At 39.5% G+C, this 17,074-nt stretch overlaps 1 protein-coding gene and 1 pseudogene across 1 annotated transcript; both read left to right on the top strand.

Moving 5' to 3' along the window:
* The first annotated feature begins 7,448 nt into the window (after nucleotides 1-7,448).
* LOC141938275 (uncharacterized) lies at nucleotides 7,449-10,277 on the top strand. The gene is made up of 2 exons (XM_074856920.1): nucleotides 7,449-7,904; nucleotides 7,971-10,277. The coding sequence occupies exons 1-2, from the start codon at nucleotides 7,449-7,451 to the stop codon at nucleotides 10,275-10,277; spliced, it is 2,763 nt and encodes a 920-aa protein (XP_074713021.1).
* A 1,605-nt stretch (nucleotides 10,278-11,882) lies between these two features.
* The window catches only part of LOC141938274 (hydrocephalus-inducing protein homolog), a 105,681-nt pseudogene continuing 100,489 nt past the window's right edge, over nucleotides 11,883-17,074 (top strand).

Genomic DNA, 17,074 nt, shown 5'->3' with positions numbered 1-17,074 from the left:
CCAGATGGGCACTTTGAGAATCAGCCTGTCCCTGTGTTAGGTGACATATCTTTCACACTTGAGGAAAGCCGGTGCTTCACACGCTTGAAAGTGTACACCCTCTTTGGACTTAGAAATCAGGGTTTGAGAATAAAACAAACTCGAATTAAATTGGTTTCATTTTGAAAAGTCAAACCCCATAAGACTTTAATACTTGGGTGTATGCTGATGAAATACCATGACTCTAAAGACTATTAATATTCATAGAAAGTCTGAAATAATTCATGACTTTCTGGAGTAATGTTAGATGATGTACGATGGTCAACAGTATCATTTACACTGAACCTTAAAAATTATTGACAAAGACAAGTTCCTAAACACTGGCTAAACCTTGTATTTGTTGTTATGATTTCTTGGTTTTATACTTCAAGCAGATTTTCAATTCACTCCACTGTATTCAGAGTAATTATTCATTTATTATAGTCAGTTTAGATATGGTAAAGATTAAAGGAGTAAAACAAATCATTTCAGTGACATAGGCTAGTGATACATTGTTATTATTCTGATTTCTTTGCCTCTTGCGTAAGGAAGATTTATAGCATCCATTTTTGAGTGATTCCTTGTTACCATATATTTTTATAGGTATTTATTTGCTAATATAAAGTGTTTTGATAAAGTAAGAAGCTATCTTCCTCGCTCACCATTCCTTTAGGAAATATAAACATTCCTAGAATAAAAGAAAAAAGACTGTAGATTTTAACAGCACAGATATTATACATGCAATAAAATGTATTTGTCTATTAATAAAAAACAAATGTGTAATATGATGCATCACTATTCTAAGATAACTACATGGTTCGATGTTGAGAAATTAATGGCACGAAGCAGATGCCTTCAGTCATCTAGGAAGTGTGGTTTTCCAGTGCACTGCAACTGCATACCCTGCAGTGTGTCATCTCACTTATAAAGGGGTTTTACATGTTTATAAAAATGTGTTAAATATTGGTAAAGTTTATTTTATGCATTATGCATAAAAGTTGTCATTAGGATTTAACAAAGCAGCTTGCAGAGAAAGATTAGAAATAAAATCTCTGTATACAAAAATGATTTGGATGGTTTAGCTAGATGGTTCTGACTTAAAAAAATTAACATTTCACTTACTGTTCTCAAACATTCAGAGAAAGGAGAAAAACAGCACTAACTGAAAAGAGTGAAATATATGTTGTTATAGTAGTGCCTAGTAGGATCACTATTACAGAGGTTCTTTTAGTATTTCCATTATAAATCCTCTTTATTCAGTGTAATATCGTGGTAATTTCAAATCACATTTGGCTTTAACTTGGCAAATAATCTGTCAACTCAGAAATTCAGTTCATTTATATGTATGCATGCATTTATTCTTATATGTGCACAGACTATATCATGTTCACATGTTGCTGATGTATAGATTTTAAAATAAGCAATGATTGTAAAGGTACTTTTTTTTTTGGTCCAGTTTTCCTAACCATCAATTTAAAAGGAGATTACAGATGGGATTTTCAGAAGCACTTAGCATTGCCTTAAATGGTCGCATTTAAGTTAATGGTAAAATGTCTATGACTTAAATTGCAGTGAAGTTAGGTCAATGCTGTTGAAAATCTCACCCCACCCTTTCAAAATATGTTTAGGGATCTAGCTGTAGGTGTGTGGTATGACTTATGGACATAATGACATTTCAGTGGAACTTTGAGGAGATTATTCAGAGCTCTTTTGTGCCTCTGAACGTTCCCTGACTAGATAAAAAGCCTAAAGCACTAGTCTAGGCACCTATATTAGATGTTTAATTGATTCAGTTGGGGGAAGTTGTTTTCCTCTTTAAAAACAAACTTGAAAGGATGCTTTTATGTTGAATCTAAATAAAGAGAAAAGACCCATTATGAAGTGAAGGATGCCGTAAGTAAACAACATGGATGAATGTCATGGCTGGAGTTATATGGCAGTAGTGTAAGTATGAGAGGTGGAGGTATCAATAAGCATGTAGAAGAAACTCACTGACAATAATAAAAAGTCACACTTTTGGCAGCCATACTTTTATTTTTATGATTATATATATATTCTGAATTTTTTTTCCAGTGGCATAACTTTCTTTTTGCTGTATTTTCCTCAACTACATGCATCTGCGCCTAGTTGAGACATTCTCTGTCTTTATTTATACACTTTTTGCAAGTTAGAACAGAAGTTCTCAAAGGTCAGGGAGCTGGAGCACCTCTCTTATGAGGACAGGCTGAGAGAGCTGGGGTTTTTCAGCTTGGAGAAGAGAAGGCTCCAGGGAGACCTTAGAGAGGCCTTCCAGTACTTAAAGGGGGCTACAGGAAAGATGGGGAGGGGCTCTTTATCAGGGAGTGCAGTTGTAGGATGAGGGGTAATGGTTTTAAACTGAGAGAGGGTAGATTTAGATTAGATATTAGGAAGAAATTCTCTACTGTGAGGGTGGTGAGACACCGACACAGGTTGCCCAGAGAAGCTGTGGCTGCCCCCTCCCTGGAAGGGTTCAAGGCCAGGTTGGACGGGGCTTTGAGTAACCGGGGATAGTGGAAGGTGTCCCTGCCCAGGGCAGGGGGGTTGGAACTAGGTGATCTTTAAGGTCCCTTCCAACCCAAACCAGTCTGTGATTCTATGATTCTGCAATTCTATGATTCTATGACAAAACAATGTAATTTTGAGTCAAACTATTCCCTGCTGTTTCTATAAATAGATACGGTGCTAGCTAAAATCATAATAACACCAGAAAAAAAGAATTGTTGAAGCATTTAGTTAAATGTCCAAAAGTAGTTGGGGATTTTTATTCTGATAAACTAGAACACTTCACTTCCATTTATGCTTTGGAACAAGTACAGTTCCTCTGTTAAAAAAAACCAACAAAAACACAGAAGAAAAAGGGCAATTCCAGAAAAGACATCGTTATTAGTCAATGTATTAGATGAGATCAGTGTTGCAACGTTGGTTCTTGGCCTTTATCAAACAGGCCATCAATTTAGAGGTGATTCTTTGCGCTTGTAGCTATAGGCTATTTCTGTATAGGTTCTATATTTCTCTCAGCTCCTAAACTAGCTAGAACAACTGATAGTAGCTGTGGTCACTACATAAGTTTGTGTCAGGTCTCTGGCCTGGATGCTAGGATGGTAACCTTGCTGGGTTGATTATGTAGCATCATCCTAGCTAAACTGCTGATGACATGCCAAAGGGCAGCCACAATGATTACTAGTTGGGGTAGCAGTACCTCTGGGAACATGGATCAGGAGAGGCAGGTCTGCTGTGGTTTGGGAATTCATTTGAGCCAACAGCAGTCTTCTAACCAAGGTGCTTAAGAATGTGCTTTTATGCACACACCAATTTTTTTTTATTTTAACAGAATGTAAGCAAATCCGTAAATAACTGGGTGAGCAAAAGAGGAACTTACATACTTACTTAAATACTGAAAATTAGGTTTGGCTCATTTTAGTCATAAATTGGAGGAATTAGGATTTTGGATTACATTTTGGGTGGTAGGCTTTAACAATTCAGTTTCTCTCAACTGACTCACACTGCAAGGTTTGTAGGTGCTCAGAGTTCATTGCAGTTACAGATTTGCTTTCAATTAGCAGTTATTCAGTACTGTTGCTATCTACTACTGTTACTGCAGAAAATGTTAATGGCTTTCATCTCACTTTCCTGAAAGACATTCAAAGCTGATTATTTGATGAGTGATGTGGCATCACTGAGCTCTTACATGATAGCTTACTGCTTTTTTTGAGCATTTCCCTGTTACTCAGAACTTTATGTTTAAATAAAAGAGAATATTTAAAAATATTCTTAGAGCAAGGACATTTGGGATGAGGATGACATGTAGTTTGGTCTGAGTTTGTAATCTTGCATAATACAGGACACCCTAAAAGATCTGGCTTTAACTTTGTACTTCCTGATGGAAGACTCTCTTCTGTTCCTCATGTCTGCATTGAAATAAAGAACCCAGGTTAGTCTTTCCTGCACATATTGCAGATTTAAAACAACCTATGAACACAACTAATGCAACTTTATTTTTCCTTGGTATCTTAAAGTATATTGTATCATAGCTTGAAATTTCATGTTGGTTTCTTTTGTAAAGATCAAAAACATTATATTGGTAAACTTCAAAGCAAGAAGTTCAGAGGAAATATTTGCTACCCAATACAGTTGCTACCCAGTACTTGAAATACAGTTATCACAGGTCCAGATGGCTTGGAACTGACAGGGGGTCATGAAGTCTTTTACCTTTAGAACACCATTCATATCTAATCTGAAGTGACTGCTGGCTAAACCTCATCCGAATTTAGGCTCATCCTAAATGCTCTGTGGCCTGCAGGAAGCATTCAAATCCAACATTCAAGTCCAGTTTCTGCCACTGTTCAAGCCCAACTTCTGCATTAGCTTCTTATCATTGGCCACTCCTTGCAATTTCCCAGCTATGTGACATTCCAGGATTTTCAGGGATCCCCAGTATAATTAGTTGCAAGGACTACAGAAATTACAATTTTTGTGGGATGCCACATTGCTATGAATTTCCATGGAGATGAGTGCCTGTCATCCCGCAGAACGCTGTTGATCTTCAGAAAATGCCATTCTGGCTACTTTGCTTACTCTTTACAACAAAATGTACTCACTGGAACTAGGATTTTAGGTACCTTTCAGGAAAGTCTGACCTACAGGACTAGGGAATAGTGGTGTCTATATCACAAACCTTTCATTTTCCTGGCCAAGTTCAGTATAATTATGCAAAAGGAAACATCTTCACCATCCATGCAATCATTTATTCCTTTTGTGCTGCTATCAAGAGATCAAGTAGGGAAGGAAATTTACTACATGTGTTTCTATTTTCATGTTTTCTGAGCAAGAAATTACAACATCTGGTAAATAGAGCAGGTTCTTTATACTCATTGTGGACTACTGTGTGAAAATGCTTCGCTGACTTCGGAGGAACACCTATAGATTTATTAGATGTGTTTTGAGAAGTGAATATTTGACCCAGAATGAAAATGATTACTACAAAAGAGATTTCTGAGGAGTAAATGGAAGTTATATGTTATTTGGTCTCTGGAAATCGCAGCTTGCATGGCTGTTTGATCTGACCAATGACGTAATAAATAAGCATGTAGATGTTAAAATGACACAGGCTTGGCAGGCCAGGATGAGCACAAAGAGACTGTGCTACTACTTGTTACCTGTAGGAAGTTTAATTTTCTCATTTCTCTGTTTCCCACGGAATATTGTACACTGCTTTGTTCCTTGGTGTATATGAATTAATGATGGTTTAGTAAGCCATTAATGGTCTTTCTGTATGATTTAGGGTGAAATTTCATATGCTTACTAGATCAACGCTTGACACAATGGAAAAACAATGGGTACATCGATGATTTTTCTGTACTTTTCTGATCCCTTGACCCTGGAGATTGCTGAAGGAAAAAACCGTCTCTAGTATAAATAGAGATAACAGTGCTGAAGTGCTAAGGCTTGGACAATAAGCCCAAGCCAGAGTTGACCTATAGATGAATCCTGTACATTTTATAACTGATAACCATTGTGCTAATAGGAATTATACTAAGTTATAGCAAACCAACTATTCTGATGTAAAAGGTGGGAATACTGAAGCCTGAGCAACAGGCCCTGAACTGAAACTGCTAACTCCGTGTGTAGTCATTAGTGAAATATACATAGAAGACGTAGCTTAAACATCATAAAACATGTCTATGTTGAATGTATCTTTATCTTTCTTTATGTGTGAGCAAGATAACGGAGCCACAGAAACAGTTATCTGACCTTGTGACCTTGCTCATAAATTAATTAGACCAGCAGGGAAACTCCCTTAGCTTCTCCCTTAAGCCCTGGCCAGGCTCTGGGGGGAACCTAATGTGAGATGAAAACCAGACATTTCCGCTTAAAACAAAGGTGCCAGCTATTCTGGCTTACTGATTTTTAGGTATATAAGGCTGGGCCCACTCACAGCGACTTTGGAAGCCTCACCTACGGGTGGACGCACCGTGTAGGATTTCCCACTTGCCGGGACAGGCTCTCCAAATCCTCGCTGTAACCGGGGCTCCCCAGCGACTACGGATCTGGATGATGGTAACGTATGCAAGTGGTGATGGATCTTTCTTAATCACTATTCTCTCTCTCAGGCAGTAATGATCTGATGCATTACCCTGTATTTTCCTATTTGTTTAAGCGCGCTACTTTGTCTTTTCTTACTGTATGTTTTCTATATTATTCTGTTATATTATTTAGTTATTTCTAGTAAATACACCTGCTCTTTTCACTCTGGTGTCTGAGTGTAATTGGTATCCCTAATCAGCAAAACATAAATTGGTGTCAGAAGTGGGATTCGACAAAAATGCCGTTATTTAAATTTAAAGGTAATTTGTCAAGTCCACCAGAAATCCCTGGCTGGGAAAATCCTCCCTATAGTTCGCTGGCTCAGGAGTGGGCTAGGGTCGGAGGACCGTGCGAACAATGGGAGAGCTGGCTGAAAGAAGCCAAGCCATTAGATGTTTTAAATTGTATGAAAAAGATACCTATTGAAAAAGGAAAAGAAATTACAAATTCAAATAAATGGGGATGGGTTTTGTTAACTGCGTACAGAAAACAGCACCAGAGTAGAGAGGTTACTGTTATAGCGCTCCCAGATGGAGCGACAGATGTGTGATTTACAGAGTCAAATAGTGATGTTGCAGTGCCAGAATAAGTTGCTTGCTGATAAGCTGGATACTTATCAGACAGTGGCGGAGAAAGCTGCAGTGCGAGTAGCACAATATAAGTACAAGAAAAGGAGAGGGCGAGTGAATCATAAGAAAGTGCATGCAGTAATTGCAGATGCAGGTGTGCAATGGGACCCAGAGAAATGGGATGGTGATATTTGGGATTCTACAGATTCTGATGAGGCTGGTTCCACAGATGAATTTATAGATGCAAAACCTGTGTGGAGGCGAAAGATAGAAGTGGATCCTAATACTATGCAATCTGTGAGGAAGGATACCATAGAGGATTATACACAGCATGAAGTAAACGATATAATTGAGAGATTTAAGCAGAAACCGGGGGAACCCCTACTCTCTTGGATGGTGCGTTTGCATGATCAGGGAGCTGCAGGGATAACCCTAGATGAAAGAGATTCTAAAAAGTTTTTGATTTTAAGTTCAGATTCATTTGTGCAAGATGCATTTCGAAACAACCATCAGGGTATCCATTTGTTAGCATTGGCTGCTCTGGGATGTGCTACTAAATATCCTACAGAAAATGATTGGCCGGCATCTGACCGTCAGTGGTATACTTTGAGAGATTGTATACAGCGAATGAAAGAGGAAGGGATGAAAGCAGCTATATTTTTAGGAAACACTGACCTTTTCATGCAGTATCCTTTGTCAGTCACTATGAGAAACAGAGTGATTAAAACTGCTCCACCAGCATATAAAAATGTAATTATGACCCTCCTCATTAATGAAACGGGGAACCCCCTCAATGAAGTAATTGAAAAGGTGCAACAATTGCGTGACCTTGGAGAATGGGGCCCCCGAGGGAGTGCAGGGAATCGGGACATTCGAGGCAGCTCCAAGAGCAGTGAAAACAGGATTTATCGTAAGGAAATGTTTACTGCTTTACTAAAAGATGGTATGTCCCGTGAAAAAATAGATGGAATTTTGACTCCAGAAATGTGGAAAATATATAAACAGAGAGGGTTGAATAAACCCGGCAAAAAGGTGCAATATTCACAGGCAAAAAAGGCAGGGACAACTCAGCCTATGGCGCCACCTCTTCACCCTCAACGGGACATTCCATCTGCTCACGGAGGGCCCCCCGTGAGTGGATCATCGGTTCCGGGGGCAAAAGAGGATTGGGCACCGTTCTCTGACTTGTACCCTTTACAGGAGGCAAGGGAGGTGAGTCAACATTATGATCAGCACAAATGAATTAATGGCCAAGCTCCAGTGCATTGGGTACGAAAGGACCGACGGCCCCATGTGGAGCTTAAAATTTTCTGGAACAACCGATCCCCACAAACTGTAATTGCTTTAATTGACACTGGAGTGGAGGCCTCTTTAATTTTTGGAAACCCAAAGAAGTATAGGGGACAACCTGTAGTTATTACTGGGTTGGGAGGAAAACAAATTGAAGCAGTGCAAACAAAAATAGAAATGAAAATAGGGAACCTCCCAAAGCGATTATACCCGGTAATGATTGTTCCTATTCCTGAATATATAATTGGTATAGACATTTTAAAAGGTCTGACTTTAAATCTCTCTGATGGTCAGTATCAATTTGGAGTCAGATCCTACATTAGTGCCAGACCTGTTACAGTTGGCAAAGTAAAAATACCTCCTGTGCAGATCCCTGCTGTAACTAAGTTGGTTACGGCGAAGCAGTATAGAATTCCAGGAGGACATGAAGAGATATCACAGACAATTAAAGATTTATTAGATGTAGGAGTTTTAAAACCAACCACCACTGCTTGGAACAATCCGATATGGCCTGTCAAGAAAAGTGATGGATCCTGGAGAATGACGGTGGATTTTAGAGAGTTAAATAAACACACTCCACCGCTCACAGCAGCTGTGCCAGACACTGTCACTTTAATAGAAAGGGTGCAGAAGCATCCAGGAACTTGGTATGCTGTAATAGATTTAGCTAATGCATTTTTTACTATCCCAATTGCAGAAGAGCACTGGGACCAGTTTGCTTTCACGTGGCAGGGCCGGCAATACACTTTTACCAGATTACCACAAGGGTGGTTGCACAGCCCCACTATCTGCCATAGAATTATAGCTGAACACTTAGACGAAATACAGCTGCCTCCTCACACACAGCTAAGTCATTACATAGATGATATTTTGATTCAAGGAAATAATGAGGAGGAAGTACAACAAGTTCTTGAATTAATAGTAGATCATATGAAACAAAAGGGGTGGGAAATTAACCCTGAAAAAATCCAAGGACCGTCTCAGACAGTGAAGTTTCTGGGAATTCAGTGGCATTGCGGGCATCGAGAAATACTGCCTAAAGCCCGACAAAAGATTTTGGATTTTGCTGTACCACAAAATAAAAAAGAAGCTCAAAGATTTATTGGGTTATTCGGTTTCTGGAGGCAACACATTCCCCACTTAGGACAAATTTTAACCCCCTTGTATAAGGTGACAAGGAAAAAATATGAATTTGAATGGGGTGATGAACAGCAAGCTGCTTTTGAGTTAGCTAAAGAAGCCATTCAAAAGGCATTAGATTTATGGCCCCTGCAGGAAGGGGAGGTAGAATTGAATGTGTCAGTAAACAAATCCCATGCTAACTGGAGTCTGTGGCAGAAACAGGGAAAGAAAAAAGTTCCTTTAGGATTTGGGGGCAGGAAGCTGCCAGAGGCAGGAAACAATTATACTCCTTTTGAGAAACAATTATTAGCATGTTATTGGGCATTAGTTGAAACGGAACAGCTCACAATAGGCCATGAAGTGGCTCTCTGTCCTGAGATTCCTATCATGCAATGGGTTAAAAGTTCTCCAAAAACTCATCGAATTGGGCATGCTCAGGAATCAAGCATTATAAAGTGGAAATGGTATATTCAAGATAGAGCAAAGATAGGAGTGGGTGGAATAGCCACCCTCCATGAGCGAGTGGCTACTATTCCCACAGAGGATCAGGAAATAAACCCTGATTTTACAGCTGAACAGGAATCCCCAGTACAGTGGGGAAAGGCTTTGGACCAGTTAGAACCCTCTGCAAAGGAACATGCCTGGTTTACTGATGGATCAGCAAAGTACATAGGAGGGAAAAGGTTTTGGAAAGCAGTAGCCTATCATCCTCATTCAGAAAAATTTTTAGAAACTACAGGAGAAGGAAAAAGCAGTCAGTATGCTGAATTGTATGCAGTGTATATGGCTTTGAGACAAGAAGACCTAGGTGAATGTCATCTATATACTGACTCTTGGTCAGTAGCTAATGGATTAACAACTTGGCTGCCGACATGGGTAGCAAAGGACTGGAAAATATATTCCAAAGAAGTCTGGGGAAAAGAACTGTGGAAAGATATTTGGGAAATAATACAGAGAACTAAAGTTACTGTGTTTCACGTAGATGCTCATAGTAACACTGACACTCTAGAAAGACTTTATAACTCTGTTACAGATAACCGGGCAAAGATTTCCCAAACTGGATTGGAGTTCCCTCAGAAGGAGGATCATGAAGGCTTGGTGAAATGGGCACACCAAAAGTGTGGGCACTCAGAGAAAAAGCCACTTATAGGTGGGCTCAAGATCGTGGCATAGTAATGTCACTTGATATGATTAAAACCATAATTGCTCAGTGCCCTGTGTGCCAGCACACTCATAAACGCCCGATACCACATGTGATAACTGGGGAGAGGGAAGTTGCCAGGACAAATTTGGCAAATGGATTATGTTGGACCCCTACCCCAAGATCGAGGGTGCAAATACATTTGCACAGCTGTAGATACTTACTCTGGATATTTGATTGCTCATCCCTGTAAGAGGGCCACCCATCATAGTACTATTTGTACTATAGACCTAATAATTTTATACTATGGAATTCTACTACAAATTCAAACTGACAATGGCTCTCATTTTCGAAACAAGTTTGTACAGCAATATGCTGAACAACAAAATATTCAATGGGTTTTTCATATACCATATTACCCACAAGCTGCTGGATTGATTGAGCGAATGAATGGGTTGCTAAAAGAGTAATTGAGAAAATTGGGGGATGGGAACCTATCCTGATGGAGGACCCATCTCACAGATGCATTGCATGTTTTCAACAACAGGCCTATTGGGGAAATGGAAACCCCCTTAATGCGTATGACTACACCCAATCTGCAAATAAAACCTTTGACAGTAAATGAGACTCTAACTTACTGGGAAATTGTCCCAGGTGCCTTGGCCCCTTATCGGGCCACTCCAGAAGCTGCAGGGTTAGATCTTTATGCATTAAAATTGACAAAAGTGACCCCGAAACAGATAAGGGTCATAGATACTGGTGTAGGAATTCAGATTCCTACTGGACATTTTGGACTAATAACAGCTCGCTCAAGCCTAGCCCTGAAAGGTGTTCAAGTCATGGGAGGGGCGATTGATGCAGATTATCAAGGTGAAATTAAAGTAATCTTGTTGAACAACAGTGATCAAGATTTGACTATTCAACCCCGTGACCGAGTAGCACAATTGTTGATACTACCGGTTTTGCAAGCAGGGATAAAGAAAGGGGATCCACCCCCAGTCACCACAGTCCAAGAAAGTAAGGGGTTTGGATCAACAGATATTAATAATGGAGCCAAAGTATGGGTCCAAAGGCCAAGCGGCCCCCCTGAAGCGGCTGAAGTAATAGCCACGGGGAAGGATAATACCATTCTGTTTATGAAACCTGGGCAAGAAAAATGGGAATATGTCCCTGCAACAAAATGTTATTTGCGAGAATAACTAGATGGTATAGAATTTTGTTTTATAGATCCTACACGATTGAATCTACCTGTCTACCCTTCGGGAGAGGATATTATCCACGTAACCTGATCTAAGAAACTGATCTTCGAAGAACAGAAGATATAAGGACAATGAAATTGTTGTTGGTATTACTAATTAGATGCTGTTATTGTAATCAAATTGCAAATTGGGAAAACAGGTTCTTGTCCCTCGGAGAAACAATAGCAAAAATATTCAACCTGCGCAACTGTTGGGTCTGCGGGAGCCCAGGCGGATTTGAGGACTGGCCTTGGACAGCCCAACCGGTGTCACCTAGATGGTGGATCAGCACGCGAAGCGACGTACACGAAACAACAGGATTTTGGACTGATGACAGCGACCCTTGGCGACTGCATTTTCCCGGAAAAGGTCTTTTCTGTCTCAGTCGGACACGAGAACATGGGGTTCAAATGGGGAAAAGTGTTTGTGAATGGACCTTGTCTCTTGGGTTTGATTGTTGGACTCCTAATTGTCCTCCTTATAATTGTTTTAAATATCGGAACAGATGGAATCAAACACATGTTAAACTCACTAATGGTAGCTGGGTAAGATGTTCTTACCACAAGTATAAGTACGATTTTGAAGGCTGTAAAGCCGTAGGACAGGACGGTTTCTTTGACCACCTATTTCTGAGCTGTCCCAGAGGTAACTCTACAAGTAAAACTCATGTCGTCCGAGATTATCAGTGGAAGTGGCAACACCAAAATGGCACCCGAACTCATTTTAGTACGTTCTGGTCCAAATCTAACAAAACATCTCGGGGATGTAATTGCAAATGGAAATCCCCTGTGGGAGCCTGGAGATGCACCTATTGTGATTCTTATGGTGCATCCACTGTGGTCGGAGGACCACTAGGCCCAGGAAGCACATTATATTTTGACCCACCAATTGATGATGAAATCTGGGAAGGTCCCTTTGCCAATGGAACTTGGGCTTTAAAGGGACATTATTGGATTTGTGGCCAACATGCTTATCGGAGGCTACCCCCAAATTGGTCAGGAATATGCTATATAGGATACATCCGACCCCTATTCTTTCTACTGTCACAAGATCAGGGAAAGGGGCTTGGAGTCAAAGTATATGATGATTTGGTTAGAGAAAAACGGTCCATTGACACTTCCATAACTAGGGGAAGTGCTCAAAAATGGGTACAGGATGAATGGCCACCTGAAAGAATCATAGAACATTACGGTCCAGCTTCTTGGAATCCTAACGAAATAATTTCAGGTGCCAGGGAACCCATTTATAACTTAAATCGAATAATTCGGTTACAAGCCGTTTTAGAAATAATAACTAATCAAACAGCTATGGCTCTTGACCTTCTGGCTGACCAATCCACTCAAATGAGGAATGCGATTTTTCAGCATCGCATGGTCTTAGATTATCTGTTAGCAGAAGAAGGTGGGGTTTGTGGGAAACTAAATGAATCCACTTGCTGTTTACAAATTGATGACAATGGGAAAGTAGTAAAACAAATAACTCAAGAGATGAGAAAACTAGCTCATGTACCGATCCAAACATGGAAAGGCTTGGACCTGGATCCGTTCTCATGGCTGCCAGGGGGTCCCTGGATCAAACGTGCCCTTTTCTTTTTCCTTTGTGCTGTTGCTAGCCCAGTGTTTATTCCTTGCTTAATCCCTTGTGGTATACAGTTGATTAAGCGTGCAGTAACAGAAATGCAATTTGTAGTTGTACCTGACAAGACATCATCAATTGATGAACGAGAACTAATGTCACTAACCATAGAGATGGTTTGAGAGCCATGATTCACCTATAGGTCAAAGGACCGAATGAAGTGCTAAGGCTTGGACAATAAGCCCAAGCCAGAGTTGACCTATAGATGAATCCTGTACATTTTATAACTGATAACCATTGTGCTAATAGGTATTATACTAAGTTATAGCTAACCAACTATTCTGATGTAAAAGGTGGGAATACTGAAGCCTGAGCAACAGGCCCTGAACTGAAACTGCTAACTCCGTGTGTAGTCATTAGTGAAATATGCATAGAAGATGTAGCTTAAACATCATAAAACATGTCTATGTTGAATGTATCTTTAACTTTCTTTATGTGTGAGCAAGATAACGGAGCCACAGAAACAGTTGTCTGGCCTTGTGACCTTGCTCATAAATTAATTAGACCAGCAGGGAAACTCCCTTAGCTTCTCCCTTAAGCCCTGGCCAGGCTCTGGGGGGAACCTAATGTGAGATGAAAACCAGACATTTCCGCTTAAAACAAAGGTGCCAGCTATTCTGGCTTACTGATTTTTAGGTATATAAGGCTGGGCCCACTCACAGCGACTTTGGAAGCCTCACCTACGGGTGGACGCACCGTGTAGGATTTCCCACTTGCCGGGACAGGCTCTCCAAACCCTCGCTGTAACCGGGGCTCCCCAGCGACTGCGGATCTGGATGATGGTAACGTATGCAAGTGGTGATGGATCTTTCTTAATCACTATTCTCTCTCTCAGGCAGTAATGATCTGATGTATACCCTGTATTTTCCTATTTGTTTAAGCGCGCTACTTTGTCTTTTCTTACTGTATGTTTTCTATATTATTCTGTTATATTATTTAGTTATTTCTAGTAAATACACCTGCTCTTTTCACTCTGGTGTCTGAGTGTAATTGGTATCCCTAATCAGCAAAACAAGTGCCAAATTGAGTAACAGCTGCTGAAGAACTGCTCTACTAACCATGCCGAAGAGATATTTCTTGTTCTTGCTGTGTTTCTTCTTTGGCCTGTTCTGCATAGTACCCATGTACTGAGATGAGGTGATCTAGGTCTTGTAGTGGTCTGAGGAGCCTCTGATGACAAGGAAGTTTTCAGCCATGTATTAAGATAGTCTTTATGTCCCCTTTGCACTGCTGGCATAATATAAAAGGAATGTAAAAATATCTGAAAGTGATGTTATTTTGGTCTGGTTTTCATAAAACAGAATTGCATTCTCTGCTTGAACTATTTTATTTTTATTTTTCATTTCTTAGTTCTTCTGCTAATCAGAGATTTTTGTGTTTCGCAAAAGAGAGAAACTTGCAGCAATCAGTGTTGTGTCTTCCAACATCTTTTCTTTGTGAAGTAGAATTATTGCCTAACAAAAAGCAGAGATTGCCCTCAACTACTACAGACTAGGACATCAGTGGTCAAATGAGGTCTTGGCAGTTTGCTGTAGAACAGGCTGCCTAAAATTCTGGATCATTTGTCTTCCCCATCATCACACATCTTGTAAAAGAGCTGGTGAACATTATAGACCCCAAAAAGCACAAGGAAATAGGTTGATAAAAAAACCCAACATGAGTACATTATGCAATTGTTGGGTGTTAATTTTGATAGTATTATAATCAGCTTTCTGGTTGCACCACAATAAATAGAGACTCAGAGTCAAAAATAGCAAAATCGATTTTTCCTCTTTTTGCAGGCATGGATATGTGAGAATGATTTCTTTATAGAAACCCATGACTAAGGGAAGGAAGTGATGAGGTGAAAATGGGCAGATACTGATTCTGCTCTGGAGGGTACTGTTTTTAACATTGAAATATTGCTTTTCATTTGATGTTCAAGAACAGTATCTTTTGGAGGGGTACTGGCACTGTGTGACTGAAGTTAATACATCTAAGTGTGTCTGAAATCACAGTCCAGTAAAACAAACATTAACTTCCTACATTTACATATCCAGCTAGTGGGGTTAGTAACAAGGTGAAGACTAAATGCAGCTCTGATCAGAGAACAAACCATATTCAATAACAACAGAAGGAATAGAACGATTGTTGTAGGCTCATGGTTGTGTCATAACTGGAATATTGTGCCCCTGTAACAGTAATTTTGGTTCCCCAGACCATTTCCATCAATGTATCTAGCAAGAAACGTCTTGCCCAGTTCTGCATCCTTTCTTTTGTGGACACAAAATAAAAAGAAAATCCAGTACACATGGACAAAAGAAGTTGCAGCCAAAATGTGGTACTCTTGATTTTTTCCAGCAGAACATGTAAACTAATCACTGCTAGATCAGTCTAGGGTAACCCATGGACAGAGTTTCAGACTAATATGTAATTCTTAAGCTGTTGGACTTCAAGGAGGCAGCTGTTTGTGTCTCTTTCCACAGACCAAATATGATTTGTCTGTACTACAGGAGCGCACTTGGCTTATATGTATTACAATGAACTGTATACTAAGAATATTACAGGCTTTTGCCTTGTATCTACTTTTGCCTTGTATCTAGTAGGTGATGTAAATGCTAAGCTATCTGTTGAATTAAATGAGGTTAGGGTTGCCTCGTGGTTTATATTACAGACCACCTACCTGATGTTAAAACACAAATCAGTAGCAGCATGAATGACTCAGTGAGCAAAGTTGCTATTAAAGCATTTGTGCATTAATGGTTTCTATCTGTAATCCATATTACATGATGATGAGAAAAGTGAGGTGAAACAGAAGATTAATGAAAACAATCAATGGTAATTTTTGTGCTTTTACTAAATAAGAGTCAATTTATAGCTTCAGTGTTGAAATCAAAGTAATGTTAAATCTTAAACTAGAACCAGGCCTATGGTATTGGAATGACTCTCTCTGCATGTTGGTCTCTTAATCCACTTGGAGTGCCTTCCAGGGCTGGAACAGTTTTCAAAAGAGTCAATTTCTCCATAGCATGTTACTTTTTTGTAGGAAAGGAAATATCTAGTTACTGTAACAGCAACAGCACCTATCTTGGAAGTCGCTGATACTATTTTTCTGTCTGCAATCTGCAGTAAACTGATTCTAGATTTCAGAAAAAATGCTGCAGAAATATATTTCTTTTTTAATTTCTACTGTTCTTTCAAATGGTGGTTTGCAGAATGCATCTGGGTGTACAGCTAATGACCCATGAGCAATAAGCAACTCTTTAAGTAAAATGCACTATGAAAAAGCTTTTACCAAACAGCATTTTAATATTTTAAATAGATTTTCCATTGCAGGCTCTTTGTAACTGGATTAGTTCTCTGATGTGTTCTGACAGAGCTGTTGTTAGGGATACTCCATTAACTTTGTCTGTCATCTTATTTTCCCCAGTATCCAGCATAACACCCTTATATTTCATAATTTGTATTGCTATCAGTGCTGATTTGTAAATGTGCAAATTATAATTAACAACGGCCACTACTTCTATTAAATATTAAATCATTCTTGCAGCCTATATTTTCCACAGCAGGTGGAGCCCTGTGGTATGCAAATAGACTGTCCTTAAGTAGTCAGCAGTTTTTACCAAAATTTTGGCTTTAAAAATGCTTTTTTTGTTGTTTGCTTTATGTTTTCTATAGCATTTAGGTTAATATTTATTCACTGCAGAATCCCTTTCTCCCCATAAGAATTTCATGGACTATGACATTCTAGCACTGAGGTTTTGTTTCACTTCATTAATAGCTCCTTAATCATATAGCTTGCTTGTAAAGTACAAACGCTTGTTATTTGTACTTATGCTGCAGTATTGCATAAGAGGCATTTAGTTATATTTTAATATGTATAGCAGAAGCAAAAATGCTGGGTACACCAACATAGTTTTTAATTTGAAAACCAATCTACGTGCTCAGTTTTTTTTCCCAGAATAAGCAAAAGCATT

This window comes from Strix uralensis, chromosome Z (assembly GCF_047716275.1).
Source record: "Strix uralensis isolate ZFMK-TIS-50842 chromosome Z, bStrUra1, whole genome shotgun sequence".
Lineage (NCBI taxonomy): Eukaryota > Metazoa > Chordata > Aves > Strigiformes > Strigidae > Strix > Strix uralensis.
This window is presented reverse-complemented; position numbering and strand designations above follow the sequence as displayed.